Source organism: Mobula birostris, chromosome 1 (assembly GCF_030028105.1).
Source record: "Mobula birostris isolate sMobBir1 chromosome 1, sMobBir1.hap1, whole genome shotgun sequence".
In the NCBI taxonomy this organism is placed as follows: Eukaryota; Metazoa; Chordata; class Chondrichthyes; order Myliobatiformes; family Myliobatidae; genus Mobula; species Mobula birostris.
In genome coordinates this window covers 28,810,993-28,834,103 of record NC_092370.1, presented here as the reverse complement: position 1 = coordinate 28,834,103, position 23,111 = coordinate 28,810,993, and the positions used below count along the sequence as shown (strand labels likewise).

At 40.3% G+C, this 23,111-nt stretch overlaps 1 protein-coding gene across 2 annotated transcripts in view; it reads left to right on the top strand.

Moving 5' to 3' along the window:
- Nucleotides 1-23,111, top strand: part of LOC140195234 (uncharacterized) — a 665,367-nt gene that overhangs the window by 587,204 nt on the left and 55,052 nt on the right. Inside the window, exon 29 of one of the 2 annotated variants that reach the window (XM_072253262.1) lies at nucleotides 840-4,714. The exons of the other annotated variant lie outside the window; for it this stretch is intronic. Coding sequence (XP_072109363.1) covers nucleotides 840-898 — 59 coding nt within the window. The 3' untranslated portion in view covers nucleotides 899-4,714. Of the gene's footprint in view, nucleotides 1-839; nucleotides 4,715-23,111 lie in introns of those variants that run through there. 2 annotated transcript variants of the gene reach the window in all.

The following is a 23,111-nucleotide window of genomic DNA, read 5'->3' as shown; positions in this document are numbered from 1 at the left end:
TGATAATCGAAATACTTCTTAAGTTTTGTAAGGATATATGCCTCCACCAACCCCTCAGGCAGTCCTCAGGTTATGACGGGTTTCCAATCCTGCAAACTGTTCATAACCCAAACTGTTCCTGTTGTAAATGTACAAAGTCAGCGTGTGGGAGCAGATGACAGAAGCAACTGTGATGGGAGAGTGATCAGACGCAAGAAGAGTGGCCACCAACTGGCCTCATTAAATAAGTGAGTGAGTGAGTCTGCCCTGTGCCCCAGCTCCGCTCAGTATGGCTCGGCCCTCAGTTGTTACAGCTTGGAGGTGCCAGGAGGAGAAGTAGGGTAGGGAGAGAAGATAAATGGAAATGTCCATTATCACCCAGCAGAAGATCCCCATCCAATCTCCCAAACCCTCATCCACATGTACAAGGTGTCCTTAATCTACGTGTTCAAAACCTGCAGACAACCTGCAAATGGAATGGTAGAATCATAATCCGATATAGAAGGATTCTAGACGATGGCAATCTGCAGGTCTGAAAGGTGAAGTTCTGGTATGTTGGACTTCATTGGAAATGTATAGAAAGTTAGGGACAGGAGGGTCAATCAGGAACAGAGAAACCCAGGACCAGGCCTGCAGACTGAGTGGAGAGTTCCACAAGGCAGTTGTCCAATGTACTTTTGGTCTCTCTATTGACCAAGAATGGTGTCAAGATCTGTACATTAAATGAAATTAAGGAAATTTTGCCTGAAAAGGATGCCTGAAACCTAGACAGGTACAGAACCTATAGTAATGGAGTAACCAACTCAGTGACCTTAATGACATGCTCTGCCAACTGTAAGAACTCCATTCCTTTCTCCCAGTTTCTCCCAGAGATCCCAGCAGTGGAATCAATGTTTCTGCTTCATCACGTTTCTTGTGACAATATGGTATTCACTGTATGCACGTTTCCAAGAAGTGAGTGCAAAGCTCTCTGGAATCAACATCCAGGTCATCAAAGGGAATCCTCCAGACCAAGAACTCCCAGTTGCTTTGTTCAGAAGTCATTCATCGAATCAGTAATTGAAGATTATATGCCTGCTGTCAAGAAGCAAGGTACTGAGTTACTTGATGCTCTGTATGTGCTGCACAGCAGCTGGCTGTTAAAACTGTGAAATCATGTCCAGACTTCGTACATCTCAGAATTAGTGTGATGTCCATGGCGCAGCTTTTGTGTAGTCAATAGCAGGAATTATTATAGAGAAGCTCACTATCCTGGTAAACAACATGAGTACTCCATGTGAAGCTCGTTTAGTCACCAGGAGACCCTTACATTTACCTGGATTGAAAGCTATTTGCCAATCCTCAGCCCATATACTTAGCTGATTAAGATCTCCCTCTAATCTTTCATTACCTTGTACTCTATCTACAGCACCAACTATTTTAGTATCATCTGTAAACTTCTGAATTATGCCTTGTACATTCACATCAAAATCATTTATGTAAATTACAAACAACAAAGGTCCCAGCATGAACTCGTGGCGTACCACAAGACAATGATCTCCAGTCTGAAGAACAACTGTCAACCGTCACCCTCTGCTTCCTACCACCGAGCCAATTAGAAATTCAATCCGCTATCTCCTGGATGCCATGCAATTTAACCTTCCACACTGGCCTTGTAAAAGGCCTTCCCTAAGGTTGGAGCAGGTATCATATTTCATAAGGATGCTTCTCGCCTCATATGTAAGCAAAAGAAATACTACCTGAAAATGACCTCCTGCTCAATCTCCTCTTCCTCCTGGGTCTTTTGGAAGCTTCATTCTGCTCCACTCCTCCACCTCTCCTTTCCTTGTGTTCTGTTTATTCTCCCAGACTTCCTTCACACTAAAGAGAAATAACAATTTGCACATCCATTGATTTGTATAGAAACTTGGAACCAAGCCAACAGCCTGTAGCTCTTTCCATATCACTCCATGCACGTTTAGAAAGATGTTATCAACAGCCAGACTCATGTATACTTCAGGCAGCAGTACGTAGATAGTATTCCCAAGCTAACTCAATAATCCATTAAAATATCTGATTATTCAGTTGGGGTATGAGGGGAGAGTGTGAAAATTATTCATACTGTGGAATACCAATTTATCAGTGCAAGGTTTGAAAAGGTCATTAGCTAACTGTTGAACTCCATTTGGGCATCGCTAACTATTAATGGTATAATCCTCCCATTTCCACAGGGTTTACTTTTGCAGTAGCTCTACATTTCATCATGTGTGTGGCAGCTTGCAAAATTCATAGTGCAAGCAAATCAATATGCGTGCTGTTGACTAAATCACAAGCAACTCAATCATCAGCACTACAGACCCAATTTTTGGGACTTAGTTCTTTGCAGCACAGAATTAGGTCAAATCTACTTAGCCCAGGGCTGCCCTTTGAATACTGTACATCACTGTAATCAATCCATGCCTCACATTTACCTGGCTCTATCCAGGAAGTTTTGATTTCTTGGTAGAGTTGGCAGTGGAAACATTCACTAAGGCCAGTAGTTACAAGGGTGAAGGGTGAATCATTGGCAAAGGGCATCTGGGCACCTCAGTAGTATAGCAATTAGTGCAACAGTATACAGCTCAGGGCATTCCCGAGTTTGGAGTTAAGTTCGGGCACTGTTCTGCAAGGTGTCTCTGTGTGTCCTCCCTGTGGAATGAGCAGGTTTTCCCCAGGTGTTCTGTTCCCTCCCACAGTCCAAAGACATACCGGGTAGGTTATTGGTCATTGTAAAGTCTCCTGTGATTAGGTTAGGGTTAATTGGGGTTGTGGGGTTGCTGGGTTTCTGGGGCAGCGTGGCTTGAAGGGCTGGAAGCTGGAAGGGCCTACTCCATGCTGTTTCACTAAACAAGATAAATAAATAAACCCCAGTCCTCAAAAATTCCCTGAACTTAGCTTAAACTTCTGAAATAACCACTCTCTGTAATAGTTTCTAAAAATCTTTAAATACTTTCCAAAAAATATTTTAAAAGGTGACTGTAAAAATCTGAAAATGTCTAGTAATTTTTTCAATATTCCAAAAGCATCATTAGGTTTGGGGTTTGGCCTGAACCAAGCTCCCCAACTTCACAGCACTTTAGCAGGGATAACTTTGGAAATTTCCTGCCAAGCTGTCTACATCTACCAGCAGGATCCAGCCCATTATTTTTAAACCATGGCTTGCTGGTAAGGTTTGGTGTATGCGATATTAGCCTTGAGCAATAATTGTTACCTTAAAGATGTCACCAGTGTGTATCAAGTGTACAATAAAGACTCCGATAAGGCTTCAGTTCACGTGTGGTGTACAGTCAGAATAATACGATGTCATCCCAATGAAATTTATACAGTTCTTCCAGGGCTCAACAGGTGGATGCAAGGAGGCTATTTCCCATATCTGAAGAGTTTGGGACCAGGTCTGTCAGTTTCAGCATAAGCGAAAGACCAGTTGGGACTAAGATGAGGAGAAACTTCTTCACCCAGAAGGTGGTGAGACTTGCATTTTCCTACCAGAAAGCTGTGAAGGCCAGGTGACTGAGTTCACTTAAAGTGGAGATCAGTCGAGTGCTGGATATTCAGGAAATCATGGGATATGGAGCTAGGTCAGGAAAATGAAGCTAATATAGAAGATCCACCGTGATCAGGATTCAAGAACCAAATGGCAGCACTGGTTGTTAGTAATGCAGTGAAGAATTTCAAAAGCTGTCCATGTCACACACAGTCTAGTTTGAGTTCCTTGACATTTTGTTCAAAGTTAGGAATCACTTTTCACACATGCATTGCAGTAGGGAATATGTGAAATGGATGTGAATATTCACTAATTGTAAGAAATTATCTAATTGCTTAGATATAATTGTGTTACACCAGCTAGTAGTTTATATTTATTTATAACTATGTTGGGAGAAATCGCTTGGCATTTCTCACTATGTATTAAAGGATATATTTTATAAGTACAAGAATCATTAAACCATTTGACACAAAAGATTACATACTATTTAAATAAACCTTACATAATCTATCTAGTCTTTTATGGCCAAGTTCCAACTAAGGTCAGGTAGGGCTTTGCCATTTTATTATTGATTCTGAGTGTATTTAAAGATTGATTAACTATCACCAGAAAAAGAGTGGCTATCTTTATCCTTATAACATTTTTTAACAACTCGTCAATTTTCCAGAACTTTATAAAAGGGAAATGTGGTCTTAAAGACTGGAAGGCGAGCATTTATAGAATTCGCGTGTTAATTCATATTTCACCTCCCAATTTAATCAGAGAACTTTTTATACAATAATTGTTTTGCAGTTTAGAATTACAAAGCAAATGTCAGTATTAAACTGAAGAATACAGATGGTGGATTACACTTCTCTATGATGCAGCAACACCCATCATAGTCATCACCAAATTGGATCTTTAATATTTCTTCTCTTTTCAATTCTTTTTATTATTATTATCCAAAATTAACACGAGTACATCGAAGTAAGCAACACTTTTAATGTCTTAAGGAAAAAAACATTATTTTAAAGATTGAATATATTTTGGTGATTAAAAAAAACCCCTACCAAGCAAAAAGAAGGTTTTTTATATTTCTACTATAATGTACCTCAAATGCAAACAGATTTTCAGGAGCAAATAAGTCTACACTACAGGTATCAAAAGGCTGCAGCCTTACACTGGCAGTTTCTATTGTAAAATAGATGGACAAAAGTTAACATAGTGTATGAGGATGCAACTTTTTTGTGTATCTATATAAAATCAAAATATGATTGAATAATTTCTAAGGATATGATTTCTCTATATCTATATCCTCTCTGATTTCCTATATTTTAGAGTTTATGAATGAAAACAAAATAGAAATACTGTTGAAATTAAACTTCAGGGTGACTATTCCTAATGCATTGACTGTTCTATTTATTAAAAATTACTATGATTGCACATGGCACATATAGATGGAGACGTAACAAAGATTTTTACTCCTCATGTATGTGAAGGATGTACAAAATTAAGTGAATTCAGCAATTCTCTCTACCAGAAGATGAGGACATCACCCACATCAGTGCTGTCAGAAAATTTGGCTTCTAATGCAAAGCCACAAAGCTCCAGTACATTGGAGAGATTTCACTTTTATTTGGATTAAACGTAACTCCTTACAAATTACATCATGAAAATCAGCCACGGAAAGATATTCCACAGGACACTCATCTCACCGTATCATGCTATCCTTTCAATCTCATGTAGCTTTAACTTAAGTAGTATTTATGATATTTGAATTAAATGCTTAATGAGCTCCAGGGTTCAAAATTCTCAATTTTAACTACAGAGTGCACTCCAGGTAAAATTATTTGTGTATAAAAAACATCGAATTGCAACTAATTGTTAAAAGAAGCTGTCATTTTCCATCTCTAAACCAGTTATTTTAAAAATATTGGTAAGTAATTGACAAACTAATGAATTTATTTCATAAGGTTTCTAATATGATATTATAAGGCAAACCTTGTTCTTTTTTGAAATTTGATTACTGAATTCTTTTACATTTTAAATATAGGTCTATTTAATTCTGATCATGGTTTAATTTGAAAACCTGACGAAATTTCTTCTGCAACCAAAGACGTTAGGGGCTGTTTCACTAACAATATTCTGAGTAGTTGAAATGTATTTGATGAAAAATTTAATCCCATTCTCTGGCGACATTCTATTTCGATTTGCTTCGTCAATTGTCAAGAGGTGCAAAATTATCAAGTGTACATCCATGACTCAGTATCAGTCATCTGATTCTCTTTCTGAGTTGCTATTTGTTGACAATTTCATCATGTAGTATAATATATTTTAACACAGTCTGCATATAATATTCCTTAACACCTTTGAGTAATCATGATATCAAACAGGGTTACATTTATTTTTATATATTCAACTGACTCAAGAGTAAAGTTGCTTATTATTCAAAATGATGAGAGTTGATTAAGTTAAGGAAAAATAAGACTTGCTATTCAAAGAATGGCATTGTTTTCAGTACTCTAATAGTATTGCTTTGGGTAGCAACAATCCAGTCATGATGATGACTGCTGTACACTACAAACTCAGCAGAGTACAGACAAGTGTCCACTATTAACTAATTTTCTTCTGCAATGAATTTTTTACAGTTATAGTGTGTTTATGTGTCTTGTCAGAAAAATAATAAAATGATTAACAGAAAATATTGAAAACTATTAAACCTGATTTGTGGCAAGATTCTTTATTTTACTGATGTGGTTACTTTCCAAATAAAATAATTTAAATAAACATGAATATGAGTTATGTAGTTTTTAGTTCCAATATATTATAGCACACCATTAATTAGTTGTGTTATGATTATGATTTTCATATGTTTAACATCAGAATTACGTACCAACATATTTAATGAAGAGTAATATTTGAAAATTTGCAATTTTTCATGCTGGGTTTGGATTCAAATAGTTTCACATGTAAAAGTTAAGTGCTAAAATCAGAATATGCTTCTCACAAGCAGAAGTATAACATTCCTTTGATTCTCCAATTTCTTTGTTAAATATGATTTCCATAATATTGGCACAGTTTTTAAAAATGAAAGCACTTCAGTTGGATTGATTTCTGATTGAGGTTAAAATGTCTCTCAGCACATGTGAATATAAGATGATAGAAATTAGCTATCACCACGGCAAATAATCTCTTATTGAAATAAACATGGTGAATCACTTTCTACTTTGTCTTCATAGATTTATCATGTACCTCAAGGACTTACTAATACTGTGCTCCATCTTTGTATATCTGTAATAGAAATTGAAGACCACTATAATTTCTCATTTAAATGAAGAGCTACCAGGAATCAATGCATGAATATCAACCAAATTCTGTTTGGACTTCCATAAATATCACAATTCAATTATATTGTGCTATACAACATTTCCTTTCCTTTTCTTCAATAACACTCATAGCAACTTCAAAGATAGTGCCTTTAGTGCCTTATCACATTAATCATAAGGAATAATTTATTATGGCTTAATGTAACAACAAAATGAACTATTATGGTAACACCAGATTAAAACTCACTTTGGTCCGATCTGGGGTTAGCCTGGTTTGTTTTAATATTATAATCTTGAAATTACATTTATACCATTAAATAGACACATAACAATGGTAAAATAGCTTTCTGAATAATATTCTATTAATACTAGGAATGACAAAATTTAGGGAAGTGTACTGGTAAAAGACAAATCCCCATACTTGCTAAATGGGCAGAAGTCAATAGATTTCCTTTTCTAAAAAGGAATTGGGGTTTTACAAACCAAAATACCTTGATCACTTTCAGATGCCATCTCATTGTTCTATTTTTAAAAAATCGAACCCAAATTCCAATTCTGAAACTGTCAATTATTAGCCAGAGCTTCTGAATTACCGGACTACTAACAAAGTCACAGCCATATCCTCCGTAGTATCCAAAACATCTTCAACGAGCAGTGCCTCAGGAAGCTGGTGTCCATTATTAAAGACCCCGACCACCCAGGACATGCCTTCTTCTCATTGTTACTGTCAGGAAGGAGGTACAGAAGCCTAAAGGAACACACTCAATGATTCAGCAATAGCTTCTTCCACTCTGCTATCCAATTTCTAAATGGACCTTGAACCCATGAATACTACCTCACTACTTTTTTTTTATTTATTTCAGTTTTTGCACTATTTTACATACATATATATGCTTACTGTAATTCAGTTTTTAAAAAATATTTATCGTGTGTTGCATTGTTCTGCTGCCACAAAGTTAACAAATTTCACGACATGCCGATGATATTAAACCTGATTCTCATATCAATGCATCTGAATTGGATGATGCTAGAAAATTAATTTCAGCATTAAACCTGATGCAGGCAGCGCACAAAATTGTGCTGGCTGCTTATGGGCATGGTTTATGTGTTAATAATTTCCTTAGTGTATTAATAGGAGATATAGTTTTGAGAGTGACTAACCTAAATTGAGGCTAGTCAGAGTAGATTGAAGCCAAGCTACATGGCAACAAGACCAGTGATGGGATTTATTCTCAGGTTTCAGCAAATTGCTAGAGGTAATGGTAGAACTTGGGAGGGAAAATGGGACTTAGATTTTCAGGCATAATATTGAATGTCTTTGTAAACTCGAGAGAAAAAAAAGAGAGGCCTTCCACTTATTAGAGGGGGTTGGAAGGCTCCCCAGAAACAAACTAAAACTGCATTGTGAAGAGACAAACAATAGGAATTCTGCAGATGCTGGAAATTCAAGCAACACGCATCAAAGTTGCTGGTGAAGAGGTAAAGTTGACATTTCAGGCCGAGACCCTTCGTCAGGACTGCTGCGTTCACCAGCAACTTTGATGTGGATTGTGAAGAGACAATAGTTAACAATAAAGTTTGGAATGCAGCACTAATGACCACAAATTGTTAATCACCTCCAATTACGAAGGTTAATGTATGCCCCTTTGAACATCACATCATGCCACTTGCAACACCAGCCTCACTACTCAATGTGCCAATTATCATTTTTAAGGACAGGACTTAACTCACATTTTGCACACCACACCTTCACATAGCCGCCCACCTACAACCAAATCAAGCCTCACAGCCTCATCCCATGTACGGCTAGTCATGTTGCATCACCCACACGCATTAATGGTGCTCACCATCATGCTTCTCTGTTCTGTGCAGGAGAGATCCCTGTCATATAGTTATGTCAATGTAATATAATCTGGCAACTGTATAATCATACCTGTGTGTATATCAATGATGTAAGCATAGTTTCTTGGGGATTTCTGTAATTAGAGTTAGAATAACACCCTTGTTTGAAGCCCCTGTATAGTGTAATTGTTCATGTAAGTAGAAATTAACCAGTCTCCAGTGGTTTTCCATGCTACCAGTGGACTTTACACGAGGATATATTACAACCGTTGATGCAATTGGTGACAATGATTAGAAAAAGCTTTTAAGAAATCATTTCACAGCATTGACCTTATCCAGTGGCCCCTGAAAGCTCCGCAGTTCCAAGCAAAATGACAAAAGAATACCCTAAAGGTAGAATCTTCTCACTGCAGGCTCAGTAAGCGTGTCCTGTGCCGAATCCGAGGATCAGGTCAAGGGCAGATAACGAGAGCTCCGCACATATTTTCACATGTTCCCGAGGCTCCACCTATCAGTTTGTAAAGGAAAATTAATGCAACGTAGAGAGGGTAAATGTGTAAATAGTGAAACAGGCTGAAAGTAAATGTGCAAACAGAGGCTGAAAGCAAACTAGAGTAGCATAGCACAGTTTTGGTAAAAAAAAGAGTCAGAAAATAGCAAGCCTGCAGATGCTGGAAATCCAAAGCAACACACACAACTCAGCAGGTCATGCAGTATCTATGGAAATTGTAGTAACTCCTACTCTGAAAAAGGCACACTTAACAATTTCATGCCCAAGAAACAACTTTATCTCAAACTTCAAAACCGTTACGTATATACAGAGGCTTTCACAACCCGTACAACATGGCAGTGACACTATACTGTATACAAAGTACACCAGAAGTAAAAAGAAACGGAAGTGAAACCCCCATTTCCTAATTAGTATTAACTTACTTTTAATAATGCTCACATTACAACAGAAATGAATACATGGTTGACGTTTGGGACAAGACCCTTCCTTGAGACTGAGAAGGAGGGGGAAAGATGCCAGAACAAAAAGGGGAAGTGAAGGTGGCTAGGTGATAAGTGAAGATACGTGGCTGTGATAGGTGATAGGTGAAGATACGTGGCTGTGATAGGTAATAGGTGAAGATACGTGGCTGTGGTAGCCAGTCTGGGTGGGTACATGGTCGAAGAGTCAGAGAGCAGCAGAGATCACAGAGGGTTGCACTGAACTCCTGCCGAAGAGGAGATTTAAACTTCTTCAGGGTAGGCATCACTTGGAAAGACCGTGTAGTAGAGCAGCAAATCATAAACATGAGAATGTCTGCGGATGCTAGAAATCCAGAGTAACACACACAAAATGCTGGAGAAACTCATCAGGCCAGGCAGCATCTATGGCAAGCAAGTTTCACAGGCAACTTGAGAGTAAAACAAGGCATGTGAATCGAGCCATAGGGTCATGCAGCACTGACTCAGGCCCTTGGGTCCAACTTATCTATGCTGACAAACTCGAGGAAATCTGCCAGTGCTGGGAATCCAAGCCACACACACAATGCTGGAGGAACTCAGCAGGTCAGGCAGCATCTGTGGAAAAGAATAAATGTTTCAGGCTAAGACCCTTCATCAGGACTCATGGGATGAAACGTCAACTGTTAACACTTTTCCATAGATGCCACCTGGCCTGCTGAGTACCTCGAACGTCTTCTGTGCGTTTCTCATCTATGCTGACCGAGTTGTCTACCTGAGTTATCCTGTGTTTGGCACATATCCCCCTAAATCTTTCCTATACATGTACTAATCTAAATGTCTTTTAAATGTTGTGATTGCATCTGCCTGTTCTACTTCCTTTAGTAGCTTGTTTCACCTACCCACCACCCTCTGTGTGAAAAAAATTTCCCCATTTATGCATTTTAAATCTCTGCCCTCTAGTTGTAGGCTCCCTTACCCTGGGAAAACAGACGGTGACCATCCACCTTATCTATAGAACATAGAACATAGAATAGTACAGCACAGTACAGGCCCTTTGGCCCACATTGTTGTGCTGACCCTCAAACTCTGCCTCCCATGTAACCCCCCACCTTAAATTCCTCCATATACCTGTCTAGTAGTCTCTTAAACTTCACTAGTGTATCTGCCTCCACCACTGACTCAGGCAGTGCATTCCACGCACCAACCACTCTCTGAGTAAAAAACCTTCCTCTAATATCCCCCTTGAACTTCCCACCCCTTACCTTAAAGCCATGTCCTCTTGTATTGAGCAGTGGTGCCCTGGGGAAGAGGCGCTGGCTATCCACTCTATCTATTCCTCTTATTATCTTGTACACCTCTATCATGTCTGCTCTCATCCTCCTTCTCTCCAAAGAGTAAAGCCCCAGCTCCCTTAATCTCTGATCATAATCCATACTCTCTAAACCAGGCAGCATCCTGGTAAATCTCCTCTGTACCCTTTCCAATGCTTCCACATCCTTCCTATAGTGAGGTGACCAGAACTGGACACAGTACTCCAAGTGTGGCCTAACCAGAGTTTTATAGAGCTGCATCATTACATCACGACTCTTAAACTCTATCCCTCGACGTATGAAAGCTAACACCCCATAAACTTTCTTAACTACCCTATCCACCTGTGAGGGAACTTTCAGTGATCTGTGGACATGTACCCCCAGATCCCTCTGCTCCTCCACACTACCAAGTATCCTGCCATTTACTTTGTACTCTGCCTTGGAGTTTGTCCTTCCAAAGTGTACCACCTCACACTTCTCCGGGTTGAACTCCATCTGCCACTTCTCAGCCGACTTCTGCATCCTATCAATGTCTCTCTGCAATCTTCGACAATCCTCTACACTATCTACAACACCACCAACCTTTGTGTCATCTGCAAACTTGCCAACCCAGCCCTCTACCCCCACATCCAGGTCATTAATAAAAATCACGAAAATTAGAGGTCCCAGAACAGATCCTTGTGGGACACCACTAGTCACAATCCTCCAGTCCGAATGTACTCCCTCCGCCATGACCCTCTGCCTTCTGCAGGCAAGCCAATTCTGAATCCACCTGGCCAAACTTCCCTGGATCCCATGCCTTCTGACTTTCTGAATAAGCCTACCATGTGGAACCTTGTCAAATGCCTTACTAAAATCCATATAGATCACATCCACTGCACTACCCTCATCTATATGCCTGGTCACCTCCTCAAAGAGCTCTATCAGGGTTGTTAGACACGATCTGCCCTTCACAAAGCCATGCTGAATGTCCCTGATCAGACCATGATTCTCTAAATGATCATAGATCCTATCCCTAACAATCTTTTCCAACAGCTTTCCCACCACAGACGTAAGGCTCACTGGTCTATAATTACCCGGACTATCCCTACTACCTTTTTTGAACAAGTGGACAACATTCGCCTCCGTCCAATCCTCTGGTACCATTCCCATGGACAACGAGGACATAAAGATCCTAGCCAGAGGCTCAACAATCTCCTCCCTCGCCTCGTGGAGCAGCCTGGGGAATATTCCATCAGGGCCCGGGGACTTATCCGTCTAATGTATTTTAACAACTCCAACATCTCCTCTCCCTTAATATCAACATGCTCCAGAACATCAACCTCACTCATATTGTCCTCACCATTATCAAGTTCCCTGTCATTGGTGAATACTGAAGAGAAGTATTCATTGAGGACCTCGCTCACTTCCACAGCCTCCATGCACATCTTCCCACCTTTATCTCTAATCGGTCCTACCTTCACTCCTGTCATCCTTTTTTTCTTCACATAATTGAAGAATGCCTTGGGGTTTTCCTTTACCCTACTCGCCAAGGCCTTCTCATGCCCCCTTCTTGCTCTTCTCAGCCCCTTCTTAAGCTCCTTTCTTGCTTCCCTATATTCCTCAATAGACCCATCTGATCCTTGCTTCCTAAACCTCATGTATGCTGCCTTCTTCCACCTTGCTAGATTCTCCACCTCACTTGTCACCCATGGTTCCTTCACCCTACCATTCTTTATCTTCCTCACCGGGACAAATTTATCTCTAATATCCTGCAAGAGATCTCTAAACATTGACCACATGTCCATAGTACATTTCCCTGCAAAAACTTCATCCCAATTCACACCCGCAAGTTCTAGCCTTAGAGCCTCATAATTTGCCCTTCCCCAATTAAAAATTTTCCTGTCCTGTCTGATTCTATCCTTTTCCATAATAATGCTAAAGGCCAGGGAGCGGTGGTCACTGTCCCCCTGTTGCTCACCCACTGAGAGATCTATGACCTGACCCGATTCATTACCTAGTACTAGATCTAGTCTGGCATTCCCCCTAGTCGGCCTGTCCACATACTGTGACAGGAATCCATCCTGGACACACTTATCAAACTCTGCCCCATCTAAACCCTTAGAACTAATCAGGTGCCGATCAATATTAGGGAAGTTAAAGTCACCCATGATAACAACCCTGTTATTTTTGCACCTTTCCAAAATCTGCCTCCCAATCTGCTCCTCTGTATCTCTGCTGCTACCAGGGGGCCTATAGAATACTCCCAATAGAGTAACTGCTCCTTTCCTTTTCCTGACTTCCACCCATACTGACTGAAAAGAGGATCCTGCTACATTACCCACCCTTTCTGTAGCTGTAATAGTATCCCTGACCAGTAATGCCACCCCTCCTCCCCTTCCTCCCTCCATCCCTTTCAAGGCACTGAAATCCAGGAATATTGAGAATCCATTGCTCAATATCTATGTCCTCAATAAAGTCAATATAAATACAATATAATAAATACCTCAGTATGTAAGTAGATGGTGTTTGTGTAGCGTGGCTTCGTAACTCCTATCCAGTCCTCTAAGAGGGAACAACCAGAGATTTGAGCCAGGAAGCAACACACACTTAATATCAGTTCCACACTGTTTTATAGAACAGCACAAACAACAGGCTCTCCAGCCCATGATGACTGTGCTAACCATAAAGCCAATTTAAGCTAATCGGATCTGCCTGCACATGGTCTATATTCCTGTTCTCTGCCTGTTCACGTACTCTCTAAATGCCTTTCAAATGTTGCGATGGAATCTGCTCCCACCTCCTCACCTGGCAGTGCTCCAGGCACTTTCCACAGGCTGTGCAAAAAACAGCCTCATAAATCCTGCCCCTCCCATACACACACCTCACACCTTTTATCTACACCTACTAGTTGCTGACATTTCCACCTTAGAAAAAGGACTCTATTTACCCTGTCTATGCCTCTCATAAATGCGTGTACTTCTATTAGATCACTCATCAGCCTCCGAGAAAAAGATTAAAGTCTGTCCAGTCAATCCATATCACCAGTATTAACTAATCCAGGCAATGTCCCGGTGAACCTCTTTTGCATCCTCTCGAAAGCCTGCACATTCTTCCAGTAACGTGGTGGGGAGTACAATACACAATACTGCAAATGTTGCCAAACCTATGTTTTAAAAAGCTTGCCAACTTTTTACATTTAATCCTTTGAGTATAAAGCCCCCACCTATGAAGGCAAGTTGCAAGTATGCTGTTTGCCATCTTCACCACGCAATCCTCTTGTGTTGCCACTTTCACAGAGCTATGGGCATGAACCCCAAGATCCCCGTGTAAGTGGTCCTATCATTTATTCATGCTCTTCCATTTGACCTACCAAAGTGCAACACCTCACATTTGTCTGGATGAAACTCCATCTGTGGTTCCAACTGATCTATATCATGCTGTGTTGTTTGACAGCTTCCCTTACTATCCACAATTCTGCCAATTTTAGTGTTTTCTGCAAGCTTAATAATCAGCCCAATTACATTTTTGTCTGAATTATTTATACGGGTGATGTCAAAGACAAGTTCTTTACACAGAGAGTGGTGGGTGTGTAGAACATCTTGCTGAGGGTGTTGATAGAGGCAGATACATTAGGGGCACTTAAACTCTTAGATAGGAACACAGATGATAGAAAACAATTAAGCCTATGTAGGAGAGAAGGATTAGACCAGGAGACCATAGACCCCTTGCTTAATGGTAGTGGTCCATAACATAAAAAAGGTTGGGAACTCCTGGACTAGATTGAATTTAGTGTAGGTTAAAATGTCGGCACAACCTCTTAACTGAAGGGACTGTACCGTGCTCTAATGTTCTATGTTCGATGTTCTAAATATCACAAGCAACAGGGGTCCATACCTACTGAATGCCACTGGTGCCAAACTTACAGCCAGAATAAAATCTCTCCGCAGTGGCACTCTTTTATGTCCAAGCTAATACTGATTAATAATTCTCCCGCTATCCCATATGCCTTAATCTTCCAGATCAGCATACTATGAACATTGGTTATTCTCCAGTCCTCTGAAATTCTCTCCTGACTTTCTCAACAACCTGGGATAGATCCCAGCAGGGCTGATGACTTATCCAACTTAATGTTCTTCAAGAAACCCAAATAGTTCCTCCATCTTGACATCAACATACCTGAGAGAATCAGGTTAGCCCTTTACGATCTCACTATCCTCCTCCATAGTGAATACCGATGTGAGATACTCTATTAGTATCTCAAACACTTCTTTGATCTTGAGTGCTCCTACACTCCTCCTAGCTATGCTTTTTGCTTTTTAATGCATGGTAGCGTAGTGGTTAGCATAACGCTTTACAGTACTTGCGACCCTGGTCAATTCCCACCACCATCTGTAAGGAGTTCGTACGTTCTCCCTGTGACTGTGTGGGTTTCCTCCAGGTGTTCCGGTTGCCTTCCACAGTCTGAATACGTACTGGTTGGTAGGTTAATTGTAACCCAAAAGGCTAAGGTTAAATCGGGGCTTGCTGTGTGGCACAACTCAAAGGGCCGGAAGGACGTGTTCTGCACTATATCTCAATAAATTAAAAAATAGATAAATTACTCTCGATTCTCTTTAATCCTACTCAACAAGGATATTTCTTGGCCCCTTTTAGCCCTACTGATACCCTATTTTAAAAAAAATCTACAACTGTCTTCATTCAAGGTTCTTGAACCTGGCTATCCTCATTTTTCCTCTTCATAGAAACAAGTTGGTCCTGAATTTGGACAAGTTGGCCTTTGAATGACATGCACTTGTTAGGTGTGGGCTTATCCATTAACAACTGCTCCCAATCTAATTTCCTCAGCTCCTGCCTAACGCTGTTGTAATTATCCTTCCCCAAATTTAGCACTTTCTTCCCAAATTCCTGTCTTATCTTTATCCATATGGGATCTGAATAATTACAGAGTTATTATCATTGTTCCAAGATGCTTTCAACTGAAACTCTAACCAGTTGGACAGGTCTATAGATCTAATATTGGCCAAGATCTAATATGGGCCCTCCCTTGGCTTGAATATTTACATACTGTTTCAACAACTTTCCTGGGTTCAACGAAGTCTGGTCCACCTAACCTCTGGCACTAAGGAAATCCCTGTCTGTGAACTAATGGTTTATGAAGAGCAGAGACCAGATCTAAACCTGCTAGAGAGGTTCTGACATCAGCAACAGGCTCAAGACCACCCAGACAGCTTTTGAGGAATTCAGCAGTGAAGGTCCATAGAAAATTATTTCTATGCAAGCTTCTTCTTTGTGTTAACATCACTAACAGTGACCCACTCATGCCATGTGATTAGATTACCTTTCTTGCCTTTCCAACGTCTTTCAGGACTCTCAGATAATTTCCAACTGTTCTCCAACTCCAAACCACACAATGTTCTACCAGCTCCTACCTCATCAATTGTCTTCCTACCTCAGCCAACAATACATCCAACCTTCCTTACACTGTGATCTTGTCCCCGCTCACTCACGGAACTCTTTAGTCCTTCCTAACCTCCTCCCTGTTTTCCCAACTATCTCACACCTCACCTCCTCCACTGATATCCTACCAAGCCCCACTAATCTTCTTGCTAGAATGCCAGACTTTTCACCTGGTGCTGAAAACCACGCTCCCATGTTCTCACTTCCTATTCATCTCCCCACCACTCCGGAAGGAATACCCTACTCTCATCACTCTGTACTCTCTCATCTTTTATACCATTGCCCCAATCTTTTCCCCATCCTCTTCATCCCTCCTGCATGGCTTTTCTATGCCCTCAGCCATTTGAACAAATGTCCCCCACCCCGCTAAAGAGGGAGATAATGGAGGCATGTGGTTCTGAGCTAATATGCCTGCCTAGCCTAGGACTGTTCATTCTAGCATATATAATACTATGAGCATAATGTGTATTAGACTATCAAGCCCAGGGGTCCTCGTTGGAAACCGATGAAAGTCCTCATTATAGTGCTCCTTCAATATGCGTTTCCATGCATTGAAGAATTCTAGCTTTATAGAATTATTAACTGAAGAGGATCAATAAAGTAATTTATATGGATTTTCAAAATTTATTTGACATAGTGCCACATCATTATGGCAAATATTAATGAACCTTGGTTGATGAAGTTATATTTGTAAAGTGTGGTTTCCTGGCCGGAAGGATTTTGTGAAAGTACCCTGCAAGGTCATGATACATAAGTGATTAAAAATTGAAGGAATACTTAAAAAGCCTGGTGATGATAGCACTTTGAGAAGTTATGACAAGTTGGACAAGTTGTAGTGAAGATTGCGAATCACTTGAAGGAGGACTTAGATAAACAAGTTGCAAATGCATGATCATTCACTTTAGAAAAATTGCAATGGTACGTTTGAATATTAAGGAAACTTGATATATAATGCCTTAAACAGAGTTGAAGCTCCTTTGAAGATATATATTTAAAAATGTAATAAATATCAAAACATTATTACAGTATGTCTGGAGGCATATTAAACCAAAATAAAAAAGCTGATGTTGAACCTGTTCAAGAATTCATTTATCTAATTTCTCTGAGCATTGTGTTTGAGTTTTCATGTTCCTATTAGCAAAAGGACAAAAAAAGTGGAAAGGAAATATGTAACACGGTCGCATTTTGCCATACTTAGAAAAGATAAGAAGCTGACAGTTCATTTTACCTGAGCGGAAAAGTTCAATAGGTAACTTAGTTCAAAATAATGAAGAGTATTAAGTGTTTAAACAGAAATAAATTGTTTCACTTTGATAAATGGGGAAGAAATAATAGTGTAGAACAATTACTAAGAAAAATAAATGGGGAAGCTGGAAAAACAATTTTGCACAGAGGGAGGTGAGAATATAGAATTCTCAGCCACGAGCTCTTTCAGATCTGAATTCAGAACATTCATCTTCAGCAGCAATGTAAAATGATCATTACAGCTCACTCCAGTATAGTGGAACAATAGGGGTCCTACAGTCGTAGTAAACATTCAGTATATATGCGCATATATTGAAGAATATGTGGATTGACATTTCAAAATGCATTGCACGTATACAGTTACCTTGGTAACAAGCTGTCAGCTGGAACAATACAACTGGGGGAGGGGTAGTTTTATAAAAAGGTAGCAACTTACAGATTGTGAGAATTCATACCAATTCTTAAAACACTAGCTCTCTAAAGTTCCCACTTCTAAATGTATGAGTTGGATAACAACAGCTGGAGGTACTTGAGTCAGTGTATAATGTGTAATGTGATCTCTTTGACTCCCTCCTATGTACTGTGGATCTGTTGACTGATGTCTCAGTTCCTTGTGCAGAATTTGTGTTCACAATATTTTTTTAATGGAAATAAGTACTTCTAACTGACATCACAAAACTGTTGTCACTTTGAGAGCAACTTTTCATATGACACCTAATTTTACAGTTTAGGATTTTTAGTATAATCTTTTTATGCTATCTGGCAACCATTCTATCAGCAGAAATTTATTCTCAATAGATCTGGAATATGCATATGTTTTGTCTGCTCACAACTTTACGTACAATTATGTAGGGTGAAGCAGTCAGTGGCAAGGCTGCCGTTTATTTCCACACCTAATTACCCTTCAGAAGACACTGGTGTGGCTCCTCTTGGACCGTTGTCTCTATACTGGTGAAGGTATTCTCCCAATACTGTTGGTAGGGAATTCCATGATTATGGCAAATGCTGCTTTGTTTCCAAATCAAGATGGTGCACACCTTGGAGCGATACCTGGAGGTGGCAGTGTTCCCATGTGCCTGTTGTTCGTGCCCTTCCTGATGGGAGCGGTTTGAGAGGCACCGTCACAGTGTCCTGAGTAAGTACTTGATACACATTGCAGACAATAAGGGATGAGTGAGGGAATTCTCTTCAATGCGAATTCAGTGAGACCCTCAATCATTGCTCCTCTTCTGTGAACTCTACTGCTCTCTGATTCTTCCTCTGCTACCTATCACCTTCCAGCTTGTACTCCCTCCCCACAACCCCCCCCCCCCACCACCCCACCTTCCTATTCTGGCTCCTTCCCCCTTCTTTTCCAGTGCTAATGAATGGTCTTGGCTCAAAAAACTGGCTCTTCATTCCTCTCCACAGATATTGCCAAGCCTACTGAGTTCTTTCAGCATTTGTGTGTGTAGCCCAATCTTCAAAAGTCTGACTGGCTGGAAGCAACTTTAATGAATTTCAGTCTAGAGACTGAATTAGCTTCCAATTATTAATTTCCAGATTTGTTAATTACCTGAACTTAAATTGATACACTTCCCATGATAGGATTCGAACTCAAGTCTCTGGATTGTTAGTTCAGGCCCCTGATGCATTTATTGAAACTATATTGATCCCAGATCAGCAATACTCTGATATTAAATCTTCAATTGTTGCAACTTACTTTTCTTGATTTCTGTATTAGCTCTGTAACTCTCCATGGATCTTGTGTTTGGTTACCACTGCAGTCAGTGCTTTAAGCTGCTTTAGGCACTATGCTTTGAAATTATCTCCAATACCAGTTTGCCTCTGTACCTTCCCCTTCTCGTTTAATGTACTCCATAAAACCTACCTCAATATCAAAGCTTTCTTGACCCGTCTAATATTCCTGTCCATGGTATGGTGTGTTTGTTTGATAGTACTCTGGGGAAACCCCTGGCACAGAATGATTGAAGTGCTATTTGAATGCAGATTTTTATTGTTGTTCTTCTGTGTACTAACCACGTGTTATGAGAGGCAAGTGATTATTTTGACTAATCCCTAAACTGCACTTAAAGCCTTGCTTTTATAATAATTTGTTCAATGTTGAAGACATTAAACATTTAATTAAAAAAGTAGAATTACAAAATATTGCAGGAGTCAGAAATCTTAATTGAAAACAGAAAATGATGGAAACATACAGCAGATCCAGCAGCAAGACAGATCTCACATTTTTTACAGTTTTGGTCTCCTTATCTAAGAAAGAATTGACTTGCCATTCAGAGAGTGCTGCTACAATTCACAAAAGTGGTTTCAGGGATACTGGGTTTGCTGTAGGAGACTTTAATCAGACTGTATTCTCCAAAAGCTGCAAGCAGGAGACGCAGGGCCAACGCAGAAAATGGGATTAACATCAATAGGCCTGGATGAAGCATACAGGAGGGAAGGGTTAGATTGATTCTAGAGTTGGTGAAAACGTTGGGGACAATATTGTGGGATGAAGGGTCTGTACTGTGTTCTAATAATCTACATCCTATGAGGTGGGATGTAAGGCATTGTTTCTATGATGTACGTATCTATGGTTCTATGATTCAAAGACCGATTTGTGCTTTGGATTTCTAATATCTACAAACTTCATCTTGACTCTGATTCAGTTACCTATTTGTGCTATCGTTTCTTAATTTCTGATGGTTATCCAAACAGGCTGCTACAGCTTATTTCTTATATGGGACTGATCTTGAACTTTGGACAGCTGACCAAACTATTGGACTATTTGGCCATCTATACCAGGGATAGGAGGTGAGGGAGAGGAGCTATGATATGGAGGACAAGCCCTACCAGAATTAGTATCACTGTAAACTGCTTTACAAAATCTTCACTGATGTGAAAAATTGGCTCCTATATGTGTAGAAATCTCCTTTAAAATTGCTGATACTCTCGTACTCCCTACATAGAGAAAGTGATATTGGTATTATCTACTGAGAGACAAAAGCCGTTGCATGTGCAGGACAAATTAATTTGTTAATTAATTGGTTCAATGCTTCCATATTGAATAAACTAATTATTTATGTTGAGGGAAGCCACCAGCTAATTAAATCATGGTCATTTGCTATTTAGATCACAGGTACTATTTAACTGTTACAACCAAGCAGGAAAGCAAATCAGATGAATAGAAGCTCAGATTTTGTCCAAAGCCGCCACATCAAACATATTTTTCTCAGTCTCCTCATATCCCAGTAGTCAACTGACACATTTAAATTTCAATGTATTGAAGAATTCTCACAGACACCACCAATCCATATGAAATATAATTTGATTCTTGAATTATTAATATAGATGGGTGGAGGAGCAGGTAGTACTGAAGAAGCATAGAGTCTGCAGAAGGACTTAGACAGATTGGGAGAATGGGAAAGGAAGTAGCAGATGAGATACAGCGTAGGGTAGTGTCTGGTCATGCACTTTGGTAGAAGGAATGAAAGTATGGAATATTTTGTAAATGGAGAGAAAATTAAAAAATCAGAGGCGCAAGAGGACTTGGGAGTCCTTGTACAGGATTACCTAAAGGTTAACATGCAGGCTGAGCTGTTGGTAAGAATGGCAAATGCAATGTTAGCTTTCACTTTGAGAGGACTACAATTTAAGAGCAAGGCTGTAATGCTGTGGCTTCTTAAGGCATTGGTCAGATCACACTTGGAGTATTGTGAGGAATTTTGGTCCCCTTATCTTAGAAAAGTCCTTCCAGGTGGGGCAACACTTCACCTGTTAATCTCCTCAGGTTGTCTAGTGTGGCTAGTTGTTCCCGATGCGGCCTTCTCTACATTGGTGGGAGACACTGTAAATCTCCGCTCCATCCGACAAAAGTAGAACTTACTGGTGGTCAGACATTTTAATTCCTATTCTGACATGTCGGCCCATGGCCTCTTCTTGTGCCAAGATGAGGCCACCCTCGGGGTGGAGGAGCAACACCTTATATTCCCTTTGGGTAGCCTCCAAACTGATGGCATGAATATCGATTTCTCCTTCCAGTAAAAAAAAATTTCCTTCACCCTCCCCTCTTCTTCTGTTCCCCACTCTGGGTTCTTAGCTCTTCTCACCTGCCTATCCCCTCCTCCTAAGAACACACACAGAATGCTGGAGGAACTCAGCAGGCCAGGCAGCATCTAGGAAAAGAGTACAGTCGACATTTCGGGCCGAAACCCTTCAGCAGGACAGGTTCCCCTCCTCCTTCCCTTTCTCCTATAGTTCACTCTCTCTCCTATCAGATTCCTTCTTCTCCAGCCCTTTATCTTTCCTATCCACCTGACTTCACTTACCACCTTCCAACTATTCTTTTTCCCCTCACCCCATCTTTTTACCTGCAGAAGGGTCTCGGCCCAAAATGTTGATTATTTATTCATTTCCATAGATGCTGCCTGGCCTGCTGAATTCCTCCAGCGAGATGATACAAAATGTTTTTTCAGATATATAATGAGTTAAAAAAAAGGACAAGAGTGGATATCAGACTGCTGGAAAATGAGGCTGGAGAGGTGTATTGAGGGGCAAAGTAATGAGGGTTAAGGGAAGAGTCAGAGAAAGTTAATAAATATTTTGTGTCAGTCCTCACTTTGGAAGACACTAGTAGAATACCAGAAATGTGGAAGTGTCAGGGGACAGAAGTAAGTGCTATTGCTATTACTAAGAATAAGGTGCTTGGGAAGCTGAAAAGATTGCTTTACAAGAAAGGTACACGAGTGGATAGAAGATTGGGTGACTGGCAGGAGGCAAAGAGTGGGAATAAAGTGGTTGGCTCCCAGTGACTGGTAATGTTCTACAGGGGTCAGTGGTGGGATCACTTTGTTTCATGTTATATGTCAATGAATGGGAAGAAGGAAGTGATGGTTTTGCAGCCCCTTTGTATTACGATGATACAAAGATAGGTGGAAGGGCACTTAGTATTGAGAAACAGGAAGTCTGCAGAAGAACCTAGATTGGGGAATGGGCAAAGAAGTGGCAAATGGAATATAATGTATGGTCATAAACATTGGTAGAAGGACTAAAGGTGTCTAAATGGGGAGAAAACTCTAAATCAGAGGTGCAAAGGGACTTGGGAGTGCAGGATACGCTGAAGGTTAGCTTGTAAGTAAGTAAGGCTAATGTAATGTTAGCTTTCAGTCTGAGTGGACTAGAATACAAATGCAGGAATGTGATGCTGGAACTTTATTAGGCATTGGTCACACCGCAATTGGAGTATTGTGAGCAATTTTGGGCACCTTATCTAAGAAATGATGTGCAGACATTGGAGAGGGTTCAGAGGAGGTTCATGAGAATGATTCCGGGAATGAAAGGGTTAACATATGAGGATCTTTTGATGGCCCTGGGCCTGTACTTGTTGGAGTTTAAAGGAATGAGGGGCGATCTCAGTGAAACCTATCAAAGGTCTGAATAGAGTGGATGTTTCCAATAATGGGAGAGTCTAGGATCAGAGGGCACAGCATCAGAACTGAGGGGCATCCCTTTACAACAGGGATGAGGATTTTTTTTCCAGATGACGGTGAATCTGTG